General features: G+C 41.0%; 1 protein-coding gene across 2 annotated transcripts; it reads left to right on the forward strand.

The window, feature by feature from the left end:
• Nucleotides 1–120: 120 nt before the first annotated feature.
• Nucleotides 121–20,168, forward strand: homer1b (homer scaffold protein 1b). 2 transcript variants are annotated; one of them, XM_024274908.2, is made up of 9 exons: nucleotides 121–803; nucleotides 5,468–5,624; nucleotides 7,107–7,238; nucleotides 8,879–8,971; nucleotides 10,166–10,314; nucleotides 16,241–16,397; nucleotides 16,576–16,686; nucleotides 16,753–16,833; nucleotides 17,910–20,168. In XM_024274908.2, the coding sequence occupies exons 1-9, from the start codon at nucleotides 799–801 to the stop codon at nucleotides 18,099–18,101; spliced, it is 1,077 nt and encodes a 358-aa protein (XP_024130676.1). In that variant the 5' UTR covers nucleotides 121–798; the 3' UTR covers nucleotides 18,102–20,168. The 2 variants fall into 2 exon arrangements, with proteins under 2 accessions (XP_024130676.1, XP_024130675.1); XM_024274907.2 differs by lacking the exon at nucleotides 121–803 and having other exon boundaries at nucleotides 4,990–5,624.
• Nucleotides 20,169–20,205: the final 37 nt, after the last annotated feature.

Consider the following 20,205-nt stretch of genomic DNA (forward strand, 5'->3'; position numbering starts at 1 on the left):
AACAAAAAAAACGCATCAAGCGGTCCCTTGAGCACCGAGTGACGTCACTGCGGAGGACGACACTCGTCACGTGGGCAGCTCATGAACTGAGTAGGAGGGAGGCGAACGCGTCCTCCAGATGTGGGGAATTTGATGGGGCTGGGGTGAGAACGTCAGATCAATAACCCAAACACTGCAGGATGGCATTAAACATTTGACTGCTGCTGCAGGGGAATTGCGTTAACTTGTGTTGCAGAACCACAAAGACAGAGCACTTTGCCAGGAGACGGGGAGTTTGTGCAGTGGCTGCAGACTGGAGCAGAAAAGAAAAGTGGGGGTGTAGCCTGTGAGCCTACGATAATAGGCTAAGAGGGAGAGAGGGAAAGACGTGGACAGTGATGCTGCGCGTTATCTTCCCACTAAATGAGGGTTGTCTTTCCCAGTTCAGGCAGCAGGGCTCCTCCGCCCAACCAGCGAGAATCTGGAATTTAAGCGACAGCAGCAGCAGGGCGTCTGTCTGCTGGACTCCCGTCATCCGCGCCTCCGCAGCTCCGTCGGAGAAGGAGGAGAAGACTCGATCGCAGTGCCATGTGCAGAACGACACGGATCCGTGAATTCATGCGGTGACAGACGAGCTGGAATGGAGCGCTTCTCCACAAATTCCTGCAGACGCGCCGCCTGTGAAACGTTGGGGCTTCTGGTGTAGACCCGACAACCCTTCACGCGCAGCAGCCAACCGCAAAGATCCGAATAGCAAGCAAAAAAAACATAAACGGGGGGATCTGTAGTCAGGTGTCAGCTTTCACCTCAACCACGACAATGGGGTAAGTGTTTCAGTACTGTCTGCGTTTTCTCTCAAAATCAGTGCTGAATCTGTGCGTAAAATGGATCCATCTGAAGTATTTTAAAGCTTCCATGAACAGATTGGCTGAAGTGTGGTGTCACCTCAAGGCCTCTACGTGCTGTGAAACAAAACTAATCATTTCCAATAAGACAGAGGATTTTTTTAATCTTATTTTTTTTTCATTTAGAAAATATAATTATTATTTCTTCCTGGATAGAAAGAAACAACACAAAAATGGACCATATTTTTCATAGTAAGCAAAAATGAAGGTGCAGAAGTTCATCCAACTTTTCTTTTATCTTCAAATCTTTTAAATGTTTTTGCTTGTACAAGTTTGATTCATTATTAGAACACTCAAAAAACTGCAGCATAGCTTTGGGTGCTGCTCAAACACATTATGTAACTCCCACAGCATCATCATTTTTCCAATTGTTCTCCTGCTCCAATGTTGGACAGATAAAAGTCAGAAGTGTAGGAATGTGAGGAAAGCTTCAAACTATGGCAGCATAAAGTGAAAACTACCTTTTCACATCCTGAACCACAGCTAAGTGAATCTTAGCCTCTCAGTGCACATGCACTCATTTGCATGTTCCCCGTCCCTGAGCTCAGCGGTCCGTGTCCCCCATCAACCCTGCCGTTCATTAACGCCTGTCCCCTGCAGTTCATTGTGATTAATTACCCAGTGGGAGGTTAACAATATGGCACGAGGTTGGTGTGATTTCAAGGCATCGGCCAAAACTCCCGCTTGAACTCTTGACAATACACTGGAGGCTGCCCAGTCACCCACTCTGTCCTGCTTCAGTGTGGGCAGCCCACTGTTCAACCATCCGACTCAGCATCAGGCTCTGCCATATTGGTGACTAAGTTACTGTTATGTAACAAACTCAATGACTCAATTGATCCACTGTGGAATTTTTCTAAACTTTAGTTCAGTGTCCTTTGCTGCGACCAGTGTGTGTGATGATGCTGGAACATGTGCAGGTGAGATCGGTGCAAATGGGTCCTCTGGCTACACTGGTACGAGCAGATGGAGTCATGTTTCACTTCCGGCCTTTTGGCTCAACACCAAGCTCTCATTTTAATGCCACAGAGGATAACTGTGGTGTTCGAGAAGACCTGGAGATGCCTATCAACACCCCCACGGTTTGTTTCTACATCCTCTTGCAAATGTAGTCCGTACACAGTTTGCATCTTTCCCACCTCCTCTTTTCTCAACTGAGTGTGTGCAAATGCAACTCCAGTCAGCCAACAACTTTTCTCACTAGTGACCTCTCTCCACTTTAAATAAAACCTGTTTCATAATCTTCACGGTTGAGTTAATGGAAATCTTTGGAAATGAGAGCAGGCGAGAGAGGGAAGCAATGGAAGAAACGGAGATCTCAGGAGAAAGACAGTTTTATTACATGTCTGCATCACTTTTGGGTGTTTGCAAAAAAGAAGAAGAAGAAGAAGAAGCCCAGCTGTGTAGATAAAGGGGAAACACTGGAGTAGAAAATGGAACTGCGCCCTCTGAAGTATAAAAGAGGGCGCTTGTGCAGGCTGTACAGTTATGCTGCGAATCTGAACTGCGTTCACATCTGTGCATGAATTCCCAGAAGCACAAAAGGAAACTATAGGCTGCACCTTTTGCCGTTCATATGTGTGTGTTTGTGTCATAGCTAAACGGCAGTCTTTTCACTGGAAAGGTCAGCCTTGTTATCAGCTGGGGCCTTTATGTGTGGCTCTGGGATGTTTTCCCTGCGTGGATATCTCTTAGCTCAAAGCGTCAAGCATGTCGACTAAAATAAAAACTCCAAATCTGCTGTCAAAGTCAGAATCAGAGATAACCTGTTTGTGGAAAACACTAGAACTGTTTTTGCACAATCTTAGCTGATATTCAGTAGTTTTGCCATAAATAAGCCTTCATTTACAGGAAAAAGATGGAAATTTCCATCACCTAAAAAAAAAAAAAAAAAAAAATCACTTTTCTGAGGAACCTGCTTCCAAAGTTTATATTTATTTGTAGGGGAGTTTGAGAAAATTGATTTGGTGATGTATCGCAATATATCATTTGGCGATACTTGTATTGATTTAAAATGGGATATTTAATTATTTGTCCTTCAGCATTTTACTTTTGTCTTCCACATTAACGACTGACAGCTAGTAGGCAGCACAGCACAGCACACTTTGAGCAGCTCTACAGCACACCAGAACAACAAGATCTCACAAGAACCAGCTAAATGTTCAGTCTCAGTGGTTCAGTCAGCCTCACGGTTTTGTTGTTATAAGATAAGTACTACTTAGTTTTTTTCTAAGTCATACTCTAGAAAAAAGTGAAAAATTTCTCTGATACAATCTTGTGATATGTATCATGTGTCGAGATACAGATTATTGCCAACACACACCCCTATCTATTTGTATTTAGATAAAGAATCATAGCATTCTTTGTAATTATTATTTTTTTTTTATATAAAGTTTCAACTGTTTGAAAATGTAATAGATTACACTGTCCATTTTCAAAAGTTGTTTCCCATCAGAAGTCCTCTGCTAAAAGGGACCTCATCAAGAACAATATGTTCTTTATTTGGACAAAACAACAGTCAAGAACTATTAATATATAATTATATGTAATCATTGAGGTGTATGTTGCCTAAGCAGTTTTCCTGTCGCGGTTAATTATATATTGGCTGCTTAGGGGGGTGCAAAATAACAAAAACAATAATAAATATATATAATAACCCAACAACCTATCTCCCAGCTTCCCTGAAAAAAACGTCCCTTCAGTTTTCCTCAAAGATCTCCGTGGTGTTCCTCAGACTGAAGGAGCACTTCGCCATGCTCCTTATAATTGGCTGTAGCACACTGATGCAGCTCGGAGCATCCCACTCCCTTCGACGTTTTCCTCCCAGAAGATGGGTGGATTCATCAGCGCTTCAACTTCTCCCACATTTATCACCTCCTCCACACTTTCCTCAGCTCCTTTCTTTCTTCCTTCACTTCTTCACTCCTCTCTTTATGGCTTTCCCTCTCGGTTGTATTACTCATCTTCCTTCACCTGCATCACGCTTGCGTGATCACCTCCCCGTCCTGTTTCCCCCTCGTTTTACGTCTTATTCACTTATTTCTGTTTCCTGTAATAAGTTTTAATGGGAGTCAGCAGATTGTTGGTGTAACTTCATCCATGCAGTTCAGATAGTAAAAGCTGTGTAAGATTTTAGGTCAATCCAGAATCAAATGGAGATTTTCAACAATAAGCCTTTTTTTTGACTCTTGAAATCAGCAGCCTTTTTCAGATTCAATCACAGTCATTTCAGCTCCATTTTAGCTCCTCCAAATTGTGCTTCTCAGACTGCTTTTTTTCACTGGTGGGTGTTATTTTGGAACAAAGCTCTTTGGCACATGTATTCATGTAAAATACAAGCTCTAGAACCTTTCTGTGTGTTGGGAAAGCAACAAGAATAGCAGAAATTTAGCTCCATCATGATAAAAAGTTATCAAGCGTCCGGACAGGCATGTTTGTGTGATGTGTGCTAGGAGGGTTGAAATGACTCATAGTGCCGCTACTTACACTGCTGTCGATGATTATGATAATTCGCACGCAGCCCTCTCTACAAGCCGCTTTGTGGAGCAACATTAATCATCCCAGACTCACTCTGACTTGTTTTACCCCATCATTCTCCTTTTTCTTGGCGTCTTAACGTACCTCTCTGTGTCTCCATGTCTTCATGGCTTCTTGTTCTTTCCCAGTTGTGGCTAATCACACACACAGGAGGGGTGCTGCTGTTGAATTTTAATATTCATTTATACAGCAAGTCTTTGATGTCCCCCATCACCCCCACAGTGCGGCGTAAGCACTTCTCTATCTCGTGTTCTGCCAGCTCTGCCAGCCCAGAATATCTCCCTCAGCACCCTGCGCTTTCCGTGCGTGCGTGCATGTGTGTCTACTGGAGATATTACCCATGAAACCCCAACAATGCTGCAATATATGAAGGGGAAAAGAAACCTATGGAACGTGGAGATGAAAGCAGAGACAAATCACATCATCAGCTAGTCCTAATCACTGGTTTGTGTAGCTTGTAGGTCAATGCAGAATTAATCCATTAAGATTGGTCTCCATCATCACACATGAGCTACATAGAAACACATTTTGATTCACAAATCTAATTGTTTTAAATGTTTATGCGTGGTATTCTTTGGCTTATGAGAAAGCTGTAGCTCGGTGGGGTGTGTCTACAGTACTTAACCATGACCTACTGTCTATATTTAGCCCTAAACCCCTTCCTTTCTCCCCCTGTCCCCCTGTGTGACCCTCATTGAGAGCTGCAGGCATTCCCATATCTGAGCAGAGACGGTGCTGCCTTGTAGAGGTGCAGAGTTGCTGTCGGCGACCAGCGTTCTGATAGTCTTTCGGTCAAAAGTAAACGCACAAGAGGACGCTCAAGCTGCAATGGGAGTGCTTAGATAGCTGGCAATGACTGTATCTGTGGTCTCAAAGTGACTTCTTTATTGTGGTGCAACCATGCAAGATGGGGAGTTGGTCATAACGTTGCCAGGGCGATCTGACTCTCCTGTGGGCGACAGGGGTTTCCTCGCAGGTGGTGGAGTTGGTGAAACACTGGTGCTACGCCACAAAGAAGTTCACCACTTCTTCTTTGTTCCCTTCAGGGAGCAGCCCATCTACAGCACGCGAGCCCATGTCTTCCAGATCGACCCCAACACCAAGAAGAACTGGCTGCCCACAAGCAAGCACGCCGTCACCGTCTCCTACTTCTACGACAGCACGCGCAATGTCTACCGCATCATCAGTTTGGACGGTACCAAGGTAAGAAAAGACCACTAGATCAGAAGACTGGATCAAGTTGAAGGTTTTTGTCTAGTTTGAAGAGTAACAGCATGTAGTATAGTGTTATTGTAAGTGTTGTTTAAAAACAGGAACTTTGCTTTAAAATATTGACTCCTGCGCAATTCTGTCTTGGAACAATATTTAAATCATTTTGAGGTCCGTACACCAACTGGCCAATGGCGACTCCTTGATTCTTTCTCTCCTGCAGTCATTCTTACTGCAGATTTTATTGTGCTCTTGGTGCCACAAAACCTAATTTCCTTTAGCGTTAGTATTTGACTCTTGAGTACTCTGGTATATCACTGACTGAGGCTGCAAAATGAGGTCGTCTTGATGTTTGACATTTAGTTTTTTAGGGTTTGATTAAAAAAAACTAATTAATCGCAAACAATAATAATAATAATAATAATAATAATAATACTATTAGCCCTATATGTAGTTTTTACAGCATTTTTTTAAATCTTCTTCATTCATTTTTGAATATTAGCTTTTGCTACTTTCATATTTTTGTGTCCCATATGCTCCAAAAATCTTTCAAACATTTGTTCTATTAATATAGTTAATTCTCAGTCTAATGTTGGGATTTTAGTTTGATCATCATAACATTTGATCATTTCTAGTCTGCTCAGGAATCCATTTATGTCCTGGAGAATGGTAGAAATAACTGATCACTAAAATGTGTAACAAACACTCAACCACCTCAGCTGTCTTTCCTAAAGCATGAACAGACACAGCATTACATTACACAACGCTCCATGCTAATATTTTAATTAAGAATTACATGAGGTGGTTTCACTCTTTAAATTTGACTCTTGCAAATGAATTTGTGTTTTTTGTTTTTTAAATTAAATCTGTTGCTGAAACAAAAATAAACCGTACTTTCTGCACAACAGCTTAAGACTTTTGTTTCTTTTTGAAGATATTAAAATTGTCTTTAAAAAGAAAAAAGGATATTCCAAAGGACTTAAATAACTTAGGGTGTAAATAGCATTTTGAAAGATAAATTCTGTTACTTGAAGTTGGTACAGAAGTTAAATGTTCTTTTACCCCAGAATTGCCTGTAATCTTAAAAATGTTTTGCAAATCAGGAAGAAAATGTTCTGCCGTGTTTCTAAGTAACAAATACAGTGAGTTTTTCTTGACGTTTGGCATGGGAACATGCTCTCACCTTGTCTGAATACCACCAAAACCACAGAAAATTTGTGAAATTTTAATACCTGACCTTTGTGTGACGAATGACTGGTAGACGGAAAAGAAAAGCACAAGTATGAAGCTGCAACTGGAATTATTTCTTCATAAAAATCCAGTAAGAGTCAACCAAAGAGGTCAAACACTTAAAAACGTAGTTTAGTATTTCATGCAATAAAATGTTCCGTTTTTCTCTCTACAGCCAGAAATTGTTACACACAAAGAAAACCTCACAGTGCCTAATAAGACACACTAAATGGGTTTCTCTTGCAGGCAATAATCAACAGCACCATAAGTCCCAACATGACCTTCACAAAAACCTCGCAGAAGTTTGGCCAGTGGGCAGACAGTCGAGCAAACACCGTCTACGGGCTGGGATTCTCCACCGAGCATCACCTGTCCAAGGTAACGTTATCCACTCAAACCCTATACGCTGCACATGATAACTTAGTTCATTTGACACTATTTGTGAGATGATAGTTTCACCTTTCTAGTAACACAAACTCCACATAGTCTTCTAATTTTATGGAAACTCACACAGTTACACATATCTTTATAAATAAACTCACTTTCTTTCATTAGGAGAAATCAAAAGGTTTCTGCTACTATTACCATATATAAAAAAAAATAAAAATAACAAATGCTGCTAATTTAATGTTCTACATTCTTTCCTGTACAAATGCTAATACTGTGCCGCTCGGCTTCAGAATCAATGTTCACATGTCCAATATTGCAGATTTATCTCCTCGACTTATCCTGACCCCTAACTTAAAGTCAGTTTTATTATCTCTGTAGATCGAAGGAGGCAGAATGTGATGATGCTTTCAGGGTTCTTCAGCAATTCTGCTCTGAATTTCATCCAAAGGGGAAAAAAAACAGATTTTTATTCATAAAACAGATAAATATGAATCTATTTTGTTATGAGTAAAGCTGTGTACACTGAATTTTGTTAAAGATATTACAAATATATTATGAGCTCAGTCTTCAGATCTAAATCAGATTAATATGATTGTTTAGCATATGAAGATAAAAATAGGTGAGATGTCAGAAATAAATAGACGAATAAACAAGAAAAGACTCAAAAACATTTTAAAAAATAGAAAAAAGTTACTATTATGACAAGATCAGATGTGACAAAGCAACATAACAATACAAAAACAAGAAGAAAGGAATACATCGATAATAATAATAATAGTTAGAGATTGACACAAATATATATTAAAAAAAAATATTTATCATAACAGTTAATGCTACATACATTGTAATCAGTTTTTCTTGATTTATAGCAAATTCTGAAAATGTTTCTTTAAAATGGTCAAACATTTTCACTAGATAAATAATAAGAAGATGATGGCGTTGACCTCATACTTCCCAGCAAGCTTTGAGCACCTTCCTCAAACTTTCTTTTCCGTCTCAGATGACCATTCTTCCCACACTTCTCAAGCACTTAAAGGAGATTCACCGCATTTGGACCACTGCAGAACCATTATGTTGCACCAAAGTGAACTGATATTGGGTTACTCTTTGCAGCTCCACTAATGTTAGTGGGGAGTTTTCAATTAGATTTCCTAACCTATCAGGTTTCAGAAGCCCTATCTGTGCTAAATGACTGTATGATTGATGAACTGCGCCTTAAAAGGATGTGTGCATCTCTGTGCCTGTGTGAGCGTACTTGAGTGTTCGGTTGAGCTCATTTTACCTTATTTTACCTGAGCTCTAAACCAAAATAACCTGGAGAGAAACTTTTAGTCTGACGACTTGTGGAAAAAAGCACAATGGCCCCGTTGTGTTTGCGCTGTGTATTTTTGGATGGAGGTGGGTGGATGTTTGTTACGAAAAGGTTACCGGCGCAGACCTATCGGTGTTGGGAGGTATTATGGGTAATTCTCTTCAGTTCAGCAGCGGGTTGTCATTGGCAACAGCTTCCCTCCATCCTTCAGAGCTGACAGTTTACATACTGATCTCCCCTTTCACTCCTATATGGCTTTGCTGAGCAGATTAAGCCTGTAGGATTTGCTGCGCTGATGGCTCTCCTCTCTTTCTAGTTCGCAGAGAAGTTTGCAGAGTATAAAGAAGCGGCACGGCTCGCCAAGGAGAAGAGTCAGGAGAAGATGGAGATGGCTACATCTCCTTCTCAGGTAAGATCACAGCACTTGCATTACCTCCACCTGTGCCACCCCTCCTTATGACGTGGGCAGAGGCAGCGAATTATGTCAAAGGACCCTAAATCACTTATTTACAAAACTGACTTAAACTTCCTGGATTCTACTTAATAATATAGATCTTTTACAACAAAGTTTGCTTTTGTGTTTGGACTTACTAAAGGGATATTCAGGATTTTTTTAGCTGTGCTTTTGCTTTTCAAAAATCCTACAATCCAAGTTGGTTAGAGTGCATCAGAATCTCTCTAAGAACAACTTATGACGAATTCTGCCATGTGTGTGCTCTGGCTGCAACAGTAATATAGTGACAAGAGTCACGACAGGCTGTAACTGTGAAGGCTCCAGGCGTCCTGACACAAGCCTACAGGACTGCGCTGAAGCTGTCTGCTCTCTTCATTTACAGACAGTCAGGGCTTCACCCACGAACCATCTGGCTTTCACTCTAACCTCCTCTTCCTCACTTCTCCAAATGAAGCAAAAAAACATATTAGACAAATTACACCAACTAAAACCAGATGAAAAAATGCTGGTTCCTGCAGCCTGACCTTGAAGAAAGTGCATCAAGAATGAATATTAATAAAATCCTAATCATCGTAAGAACCAAATGTTAAAACTAGCTATAATCTCCTCTGTACTTCCCCTCCTTCCAGCCCATTACAGATTTGGAGACGGCGTCATTTTGTGTCTGCATTGTGCTCAAACCCAGAGTCTTAATAGCTTTGTTTTATGTGAGTGCTGCAGTTAAAACCATTTGTCTCTCGGAATAATTCTGCGGTTGCTCGGATGTGAAGATAAGAATTCATCTGTAATTTTTCCCTATGCCAAAGACGGTTTAGCGGCCTACAGGGATGTAGGAATGTGCAGCGCCGGAGCTGTGCAGGCTTTGTCAGAAGACGTCACTGCTGCAGTCGTCAAACACACAGAGCTTTATCATTTATCATATCTTAGCTCTCGTTTTAGATTAATAAAAGGAAAATTAAAAAATTACGTATTTGACCTTAAGGTGAAATTAAAAATCACTTTTATATGAACAAATCAAGCTTAACCCAGAAGTTTTACCGAAAAAGTCCTCAAAACATGAAGATGACGTATTGGGAAAGTTGTGGTGTTTTTACTTTCTTCTCCATTTTGTTTGGTTGAAAGTCACTGTAAGTTTTGTTTTCTTTGAAGGAGTCTCCAGCTGGGGAGCTGGCCTCGCCTCTGACCCCCGTGACTCCACCCATGGAAACTATCAACGGCACAGACGAGCTGTGCGACACGACTCCAAACTCAGACTCCCGTCCAGAGCCAGCCCAGAATGCGCTGGCCTTTGCACACAGGTACACCCCGCAATGTGATACTGCGTGCTCCCGCTCCTAAATTTCCTGTAGCACAGATGTTGTACTTTGAATATTTCCCTCGTCTTTTTTTATGCACTCCTCTTTGCATTTGTTACATGTCTGCATGGCAGTGAAATCTCTCCATTCACAGCTGCTCTTTCGTATGTTTCTTCCCTAGGGAGCAACTTAAGACCTGTCGGGTCTGCTCTATCTAATAATGATGTCAGTACAAGTCATGACTACTTCAACGCAAAGACTGCAAAATAATAAAAAAAAATGAGAAAAACTATCAGGTGCAAACTTTTATACAAAAATAAAATGACCTTGGTTGCATTGTAGCAACAGGTATGGTGCTCCTTACAAAACTTGATGCACTGCCTGGTTGGTCACTAATAACTTAAAGTCCCACTCCAATCATTTTTTTAATCTATTTTCAAAGCATTCCCAGTTTTTTTTTTTTTTAATTAAAATTATTGTCATTTTAGCAAAAATATAAAAAAAGCTATTGTGATTTTCTGAGACATAGTTTCTGCGGAGCAGCAGCTCAACCAGCAAGGCCTGTGGGCCCCTTATAAAAACAGGCAGAAAATGTGGACCTCAATTGGGTTTGTCTGCATTTTCTGTGGTGTCCCCACCCGTGTTTGCCCACATTGGCTCAAGTGAGCATTCAGTGGGTTGGCGAGCTATGCTAGCCAGCCGCCTTGTGGAGAGCTGATATTGCTAGATCGCTACAGCGGAGCTTGCTAGCTCTCTATGCTCACAAATATGGGTGGGGCAAACCAAATTTTCTGCCCACTTTTAATCCATATGGGGCCCACTTGGCCTTGCTGGCTGGGAGGAGTTTTCACAAGAAATTTGCCTTAGTTGTGGCGCAGAGTAAGCCTTTCCCATCATTCCTTTGTTTACACTCTCTCCTGCTAGCCTACAATCCCTCACAGCCCCATGCTAACATTAGCGGAGCGACAAAAGTGGCGAGCAATATTGGAGCTATCCAGCTGTAGAGTTTAGAGTCAGATGTCAGCTCAGATGAGGAAAACAAAGACGTACATGTGAAAGCATCAGAACAGAGCGGAGCAAGGAGGTTGTGGCTTGCTGTTGTAGGTCCTACTTCACATCTACAAGCTTTTTCCAACTCCTTTTTGTTGATTCACTAAAATGTGAGAAAAGAAATCCTCAGACATGCAATTTCAAACGTAATTTTCTCAATATATGTCATCTATCGTGAGAAAAATGCAACAAGAACATGTTAAAAACACAGTTTTCATCGGAGTGGGTCTTTAAATGAAAATGCACGCAATAAAACGCCAGGAAGCTTAAATGCAAGGAAATATGTGTAAATCTCTTTCTGGAATACCCAGTCAACTGTTCACACTGTCATAGTGACAAACTCAGACGGATGAACTTTTTTCGTGGTTAATTCTGCTCAGTTTCAGCATGTTCTGTCAGGACCATTAAATGTACAGCAGTACATTAATAGAAATGCAGATTGACTGCGTAGGTGTTGATGTCACCTCTGTGCACGCACCCCAGCTCCTGTGTACATTGCTGTTTGTGTCTAGTTTGAAGATTTGATCCTGAAATGTTTCTTGTGACCCCCCAATGCAGATCCATAAAACATCAGTTTGTGGAAAATAAAGTGGTCAATAAATGTGAATTTTGTTCATGATGGCTGATAAGGTGCTGTCCTTTCGTCGTCCAAAAGGTGTTGATGAACAATTATGTAAGACTTACATAACATAAAGTGGGTAGTGGGAGGCACAGATAGAGTAAGACAGACACTCAGAGTGTGTGCATTGTATGAAGCCTCTACATGAGTCATTGATAGCTTAGCATCCACCATCAGGACAGTTTTGTAGCGGTAAATAAAGTGAACAATGGTGTTTGGATTGTTTTTTTCTTAATTTGTAAAATTTCTGTAACTGGTGGCACTTCTATTATTTTTTTGGCTTTGATTCATTTTAATTAAACATGTCAATCCATGACTTATTGTATTGTCACTCTTTTTCTGGATTCCTAAAGATGAAGCTTTTAAACATTTGGAGGTCTGGAGGAGTAGATATTGTAGAAAAGTGAAATTCCTTCCACTACACACAACCAAGTGTCCACAGCTGAACAGATTTGGCAGTGAGAGCAGTGTGAGGACACCCACTGCCTGCTGCAGCCCTGCTGCAGATCTGTCTATTATAATGCATGCGTGGGAGACAGGGTTGACGCTGCGCGCTCGCCGTGGCAAGTGTGGACGTAACAAGCAACCCCCAATTTCACATTTTCTCAGAGGCCAATTTAAAGAGCTTAGATCCACCATATATATTACTTTTTTCCCTCCTATTTAACCACTCACTTTGATCGGTTTCTTATCTTTTCTAAAATTGTTCTGTATTTTTTTACTCCCTTGTTGTGTAAGCATGTGATTATTCCCCGAAAACAACTAATAAAATCTTGGCAGAGTAATTTGTAATTTGTATGCTTTTCTGTGGGGGATTCAGAATCATTTGAACACGGGCAGCAATCCACCTGCAAACACAGGTGTGCTTCCACACCAAACTCCCGCAGTGAATTCGGTGCGTCTTTCTGACTGCATGATGGCTCGTCTCCTCAGAATATAAAGCACGGCGCTGCTCAGCGGGGCTGTGTAGGCAGGTGTGTGTGGGTGCAGAGCTCCGACGACGAGGAGCAAAGAGGAGGCAGGATTTAGTGTGTGCGCGCTTTGGCAGATCTTCACTGGATTCATGCTGGACGGTTGTTGGAGGACTAGAAGACCTTTTGTTGGGACTTCCTGCGTTGTATTTGAATGGTGGTTTGGTGTTGATGAATGTAGGCGTCGGGCTGTGGGTTTTCTGGTAGGCTTGTGTTAAGGGGGATGTGGCAGTTTTTCCCTCTTCTCCTATGGTGCTGCCATGGCAACTGCTGTGCCTCTCTAGTTCTTCAAGGGCTGTGTGAGGAGCACAAACCTACCTGACAACAAACAGCCATCATCCTATGTGCTTCATGACTTTGCACTTGGTTTGGAGAAATTATTTTGGACATTTCAAAGTAATAAAACACACAACAAACGGTTCTTGTTTTATTCAGGAGTTATCATATTGACATAAAGTACAGGTTGTGAATCCAAACCATAAAAAGCATTCCGAAATTCAATTAATAAAAGTTGAAAGCACATTAAATACAACATAGAATATTAATCAGATGCCGTTTAAAATTAAATCCTGGTTTGTTATGACAATTTTGGACACAAACAGCTACTTTTGTCCAAATAAAATATTGTAATCTTTCAAAAGTAAAGTAAAAATTACAAATCAATATACAACAACTGTTCACCAAAAGCAAAAAATGATCTCAACTACATACAAATGGCAGAAAATTACATTTCAAATTCAATAAGTAGTTCAATGGTAAAGCAACTAACTTACCCACTCTGCGCTTTTGTCTCTGCTGTCGCTCAGCTCCTGAAACCTTTCAGCCAGACTCACCAAATAAAGACAAACACCAGTGTCAAAACGGCGTGCACTTCTCCCTTTCGTTTAGCTCTCCCTCCGTTGCTCTCCTCTGCTCGCCGCGTCTGTCTCCATCTTCACATCTTGACATCTTGCCTGCACTCTGCCGCTCCGAGCTGCTGTGTGGGGTTTATACATCGGCGGAGCGGCATGCCTTGGTGACAGCGCTGCTCTGTCTGCGTGTGAGTGTGTGTGCTGTGTCAGATATGTGCATGTGTAGGATGAAGTGTCGTCTTGCTCCTATGCGTCATGCGTGCAGACACACTTACACTCTCAGAGGGGGCGGCAGTTGTGTAAGAACTGAAGGCGCCGGGAGAGTTCAGCGTGAATTATGTTAGAGGCTTCGCTCTTCACAGACTCAAAGTTGCAGCATAGTGGAGTTCTGCTGCAGTGTGTGACGGTACACAACAGGCTGTATGAGTGTGTGTGTCAATGAGTGGGCATAACATAAGCTAAGTGTTTATTTCATTCTTATTTCTCTGTTTGTGTGTGTTTGCACGACTTTGAAGGCCTGAAACTCCTCTTCAAAAATGCGTTTATTGCTGCTACACTACAAAGTCTAATGCCTTCTCCTGCCAACATCAGAGGGAATGGACGGTATTCTTAGTCCAAAGCAAAAACATGCAGATTTAAAAGAAATGATGCACATTTTACTGAAAGATTGAACTCAAAAGATTCATCAGCAGCAGTTTTTTAATCTTTAAAATAAAGAGCACATAGTGCTTAAAAATGCAAAACAGAAAGACAGCCTCATGCATCCTAAAACTAATACACTTTGTTATTAAACAACTATGAGTCTAGAAAATGGAAGAAAAAAGCCATAAAACAATAGAAACTACGGCTGAAAGTCTTTGTGACAATGCAGTTTAATTTAATAAAAATAAAGTCACATTATTTGTTGTAGGCCTACATAATACATCGCAAATTTATCGTCATTGCAATATCATACATGTATCGAAAAAGACGGCTTAAATTGCAATAAACTGTAACCTTAAATGTTTACACATCCAAAAACAGTCTTATGGCAGCTTGACATATTTAACCCTTTAACACTGGAGCTCCAGTGCTTATGTTTTTTGATTTTACCGTAACTTTTTAACCATTAACGCGATCAATGTAATTCCAGTTGAGTCAGTCGCTATGTCAAAAACTCATTTTGTCTTTGCGAGGCAAAGACAAAATTGGGGGAATTTTTGAGTATTTGGCAGGGGTGACATTTTATTCTCAAAGGCTACATTAACTGTAAAAGAAAAACTAAAAACATGAATGAAAATATATATATATATATATATATATATATAATATATTTAAATTGAGGGTGAAAAACAACCTTTATGAGAGATTTTAGAGGTCATTGTCACCTAATGCTTTAAAATGATCGATGGAAGAGTTGGAGGCAAACTTGTTTAGTTGCTCTCATGATTTACAAAATGACTGTTGGATGTCCTTTAATCTGTCTTTTTTAATCTTTGTTTTTTTCTGTTGGCTCTGTTGATTACAGGTATTTGTTAATGCATTCCTCATGTTTGTTTTGATTTACATCCAGAATTACCTTCAAAAATAATTATAATCTCAATGAAATTTCCTGGTTAAAAAGATTTTTTAAAAATGTAGATTTACACCTTGGATTTATTTAGTTATAGTCTTAATTTAGAGGAGATTAAATTTTCATCTGTACTAACAAAAACTCCTCCAAATTGTTGTGAATCAGCAAAAAATGCTGATGAAAAAAATTGTATTACCAGTAAGTCCCTTCTCTGCTCCATTTTGAGGCATCCACTTGGAGACAAATAGATCCATGAACGTCTTTGTTTTCTTTGTCTGAACTGGTATCTGGCTCAAAGTTTTACGGCTGGATTTCTCTGATATAGCTCGCCATTTTTGTATAACTCTTGATGTTGTGTTGAGGTTGTGAGGGGCTGTAAGATAGTGGAAGAGAGTGTAAACAGATGGGATGACGGGAATATGAGCAGGTTTACTCCACGGCACAGTCCTGACCAGAACTCGGAGGCAAATTTCTTAAGAACTCCTGCCGCTCTGCAGAAACTATGTCCTAGAAAATGACAGGTTTTTGAATTTGTGCTAAATCATAAAATAAATCCTAAATAAAAGACATTTACAATAGATCAAAAGATGATCTGAGTGGAATTTTAAGCCTAACTTAACATAAGAAATAAAAAAATTATGTCAAAACTCCATATTAAAAAAGAAAGTAGAACATTTTTTTTTTACAAATTTGCAGTAAACATGTATGAAACACAAAGATTTTACACAGAACTCAAGAATTAATTCCCAAATAGTAAAAAATGCAGCCAGGGTTCTGACACAGATACAGTACACTGCCATTAATCTACTGCAGCTTTCATCACCAAATCTGAGCACTTAGTGCTGGCAAACTCACAGCATGTACCGTACATTTCTGTGTTCTGCAGCCCAGCCATGACCAAACATTGGGAAGCTGAGCTGGAGGCGCTAAAGGGGAACAATGCCAAGCTAACGGCGGCTCTGCTGGAGTCCACGGCCAACGTCAAACAGTGGAAACAGCAACTGGCCGCCTACCAGGAGGAGGCAGAGAGACTACACAAACGAGTGAGCAACGGGGGCACGGGAGTGCTTGTCTTTACTTTCTCATGTGTGATTAAATCAGTTTTGATCAAATGAGTGCTCAAAGAGAGCTCACTGAGGGGCCAAATATTGAAGTTGGCAGGAACGAGATTGTGATCACAGTCCTGATGCAACAGTTTAAAGGAAAGTGTTGTCTTTGCAGGTGACAGAGCTTGAGTGCCAGAGCAACCAAACCCCAGTGATCAAATCCCAAAAGACTGAACTCAATCAAACCATAGAGGAGCTGGAGAACACTCTACGGGATAAAGAGGAGGTGGGGTGAAAATACGAAATAAGAACCGCATTTGTCCTGCAGTCTTTTAATGCTTTTGACCCACAGGAAATGGAGAAGCTGAAAGAGGAACTGGAGAACATGAACGACCTGATGGAGCAGAAAGACACACTAACTCAGAAGCTTGAGGTGAGCCCCAAATATCTTGATTAGCGGATTTTCCTGAGTATAAGTTGCACCCAAGTACTAGTCGCAGGGGCCAAAAAATATAAAAGAATACATTAAACATAGTTTTTGATTTGTGAAACTTTTATTTTTCACACTTAGAATTAGAGTTCTAGAATTAGAGTTCTTTCCCTACCCCTACATTTAGACGGAGAGCTCTGAAAAAATGGTCTCTAAAAATTCGGACGACACTCCCACTTGATGACATCACCAACAGTCGCTGGTCAGCTACGTTAGCGCAGAGCTGCTTGTGCTTGGAAATATATAACAACATTGGTTTTATAGCTTTAAAAAGGTTGTGCTCAATCAAAAAGTCATGACTTACATTTAAATGTAAACCTCTGTGCTTCAGAGCACACCCACGTGAAGAAATTAGTTTCTCTTCCGCAGCACAGTGGTTTAATCTCACGGAGGAGGACTCGGTATCCCTCCGCCGCGAAGGTTAGCTTTTAAAAAACACCCCTCTCCCTTCAAATTCTCTAAAATAGAGGGGTAGGGGAAGAATTTTAATTCAGCCAAAGAGTGAAAAACACAGTAAAATGTTCCTTTAGTGCCCTCGCGAATCGTAAGCTAACTTCAATGCTTTTCCAAAAATAAAAGCATCGGTAATCATGTTTCTATCTCTGGATTCATGAGATTATTCAGTCTTTTTTTACGGCAATCTTTACCTTGAGCTGCGTCTGAATGACGGAGCTTTTAGCAGTACTACGTGTCTCTGTAACCCAGTTTGATTACTTGCTGTCCCTTATTAATTGGAGGAAAGAAAAAATAAAAACAAGAATAATAATGTCCATCATGTTTGTTTTGGACAGCGCTTCTTCTACGTTGCTGTTAGTAGCAAAAACTGATACTAACACCTACAGAGCCCTCTACTGGTTATTAGAGGAAAATAACCACTCCTGAGTATCATACATTGCATCCCTGGCCAAACTATGTAAAATACTGCGACTTATACACTGAAAATTACGGTACTTGTAAAGAAACCAGTGTCGATCCCCCATGTTTGGATGAACCGGTCAACTTTATGTAACTGTCTGCAGGAGACGGAGCTGCGCAGCCGGGTGCTGGAGGAGCAGCTGGCCGGAGCTGAGCAGAGGCTGGAGGAGAACCAGGAGGAGCAGGAGAATTTCAGAAAGAGCCTGCGAACACTGCTGGAGGTGCTTGACGGGAAGATCTTTGAGCTGACGGAGCTCAGAGACACCTTGGCCCGGCTCATAGAGGAAGCCAGCTAAAGACAAACGTCCCTAATTTTCACAGCCAGAGCCATATGATAATTCACTTAAAGGCCCAAACGTACCGACACCAAACCCTCCTCCCCTCTTATTAGAAACTGCACTGCCCACATTTATATGTTACCGACAAAGGGCAGCTGATCCCCTGTTCTTACCTTGCAGGCTCTGAGTTTCTACCAACTGCAAACAATCCTGCAGTTCAAAGTGACGCAGGGACTACCTCAGCTCGCCTTCTGATTGGCTCGGTCAGCCTGGTCGATCCGGTTGTACATTTGTCTGCTATGGCATACTGCAGCTGCCCCCCCATCCAGCCCAATCACACCCACATGTTCGAGACCCATGCCTCAGTGCCATCTATCGTTTGACCAGGAGAGCTGCAGCACAGCTCGCAGCTTCATCAAGCTCACAAATGCTCTCGTTACTTTAAACTGTTGGAAGACAAGTGGACATCATTGCTGTTAAGACTCAGAGAACTGTGCCAAAGCTGCCGAATCTCCTGAAAACATTGTCCTCTTGCTAGCAGATGCTTTGATCCAAAGTGACGTCCTGTACAGAGACGATTTGAAGAACTTACACTCGTTCTGCCGGAAGAATGTAATTCACAGCAGAAGATTTTTAAATCGGCTCATTTTACCTTTTCGGCTTAAAGTGGCATCGCGGTTTCCTCCCCAGTCTGAACCCACAGGGCTGCTGGGAAATTAAGTCAGCCTCCAAGTGAAAATAAAGAAATCCCTACCTCTATTAAAACATGACGAACGACTTTTGAGTCTCCTATTGGCATTCCTCCCGCCCAAAAGAAACGGATTTGAATTAATTTTTATTTTTGCATCCAAACTGCTTCCACCGCCACAGACAAGTGAGCTGTCTTCCTGCCAAACTCAGTGTGGCAATGTGTCCTAACAAGGTGTGACGTAGTGTGTGTCTGGAAAGCACATGAGGGGGCACGTTTGTATATACCGCCTGTTTGTGCTGTGGGGGTGAAGACCTTTTTCTCTCACACACACACTGAGCAATACCAGACAGGCTAACACTTTCAGGTAATATACTCAGTGGAAAGGCCAAACACAAATTCGGCTGATCCCTCCTGCCCGTCCACCCGCCCCTCGCCGCAGAAAGTGTACTGCTGTTGACCGCTAAACTGTGTGGCAGCCCTGTGTGGTCAGAGTAGTGCATCCAGAAGGGCTTACAGAGCGTCATCTCCATGTTCTTGAATCTGGACCTTCAGTCAAACTGGCCAGGTGAAATCAGAACTGTACTTTTCTTTCTTTATTTTATTTTTTTTCCACAGGACATATTATGGATTACTCCGACTGTATTTGACAACTTTCTACTCATGCTGGCATTGTAAATGAATGGATGGGTTGAATGCAGTGACACCCTGCGGTGGCTTATTGCTGTGTATTAACTGTGTGTGGGTACACTCTCAAATCCTCTTCTTCTGTATATTTAAAAACAAAAAAAGAGCTCATGTGAACACTCAGCGTGATACGTTTTGTACCAAATTACACATGTATGAAAACAGCTTTCCCGCCACTAAGATCTTCTTTTTAAAATGAAAAATATATAAATATTTATCCTCATGAGGTGCTGCTGATCTTATATTTTAACTGAGCGCCCAGTTTGCACTATGTTATTACACTGAGATATAGGCTAATAGATCTGCATTTAGCACTAGCGCAAAAAAAAACCTGAATTGATTTCTGTAGTTAGTTCCACAGGTTAATACACTGGAATAAGACTAAAGGGGGGGCTGTGACTTTCTTCCTTTTGCTCTCTGATGTATCTTGGACAGTGACAGAGATGGAGTCCCTTCATATTACTGCTGTTGTTAATGAATGCCTTTGTACAGTAGTGGACAAGAAGCTTTTCATTCTCCTGTTTTGTAACTTATAGTATTTCAATGTAGGTATTATTATTATTATTGTATTTAGACGTTTGAGAGGACTGGCAATATTTTTGATTATTGAAGTAATTTTGAACTCATTATATTAAAGGGGTACCTCAGGTGAGCTGTGATTGTAAACTGGTGAGATTTATGTCTGCAAATGAAATAATTTGCCAAAAAAAGAGGTCAGTACCTGTTAGTGTGTCTGTTGATGGACAT

This window comes from Oryzias melastigma, linkage group LG9 (genome assembly GCF_002922805.2).
Source record: "Oryzias melastigma strain HK-1 linkage group LG9, ASM292280v2, whole genome shotgun sequence".
NCBI classification, from domain to species: Eukaryota; Metazoa; Chordata; class Actinopteri; order Beloniformes; family Adrianichthyidae; genus Oryzias; species Oryzias melastigma.

Bases quoted from the DNA above. Each gene is read 5' to 3' on its own strand.
- homer1b (XM_024274907.2), top strand. From the start codon at position 5,322: ATGCAAGATGGGGAGTTGGTCATAACGTTGCCAGGGCGATCTGACTCT. The intron at 5,625-7,106 runs GTAAGAAAAGAC...TTTCTCTTGCAG, and splicing joins TCAGTTTGGACGGTACCAAG to GCAATAATCAACAGCACCAT. The intron at 16,687-16,752 runs GTGGGGTGAAAA...TTTGACCCACAG, and splicing joins CTCTACGGGATAAAGAGGAG to GAAATGGAGAAGCTGAAAGA.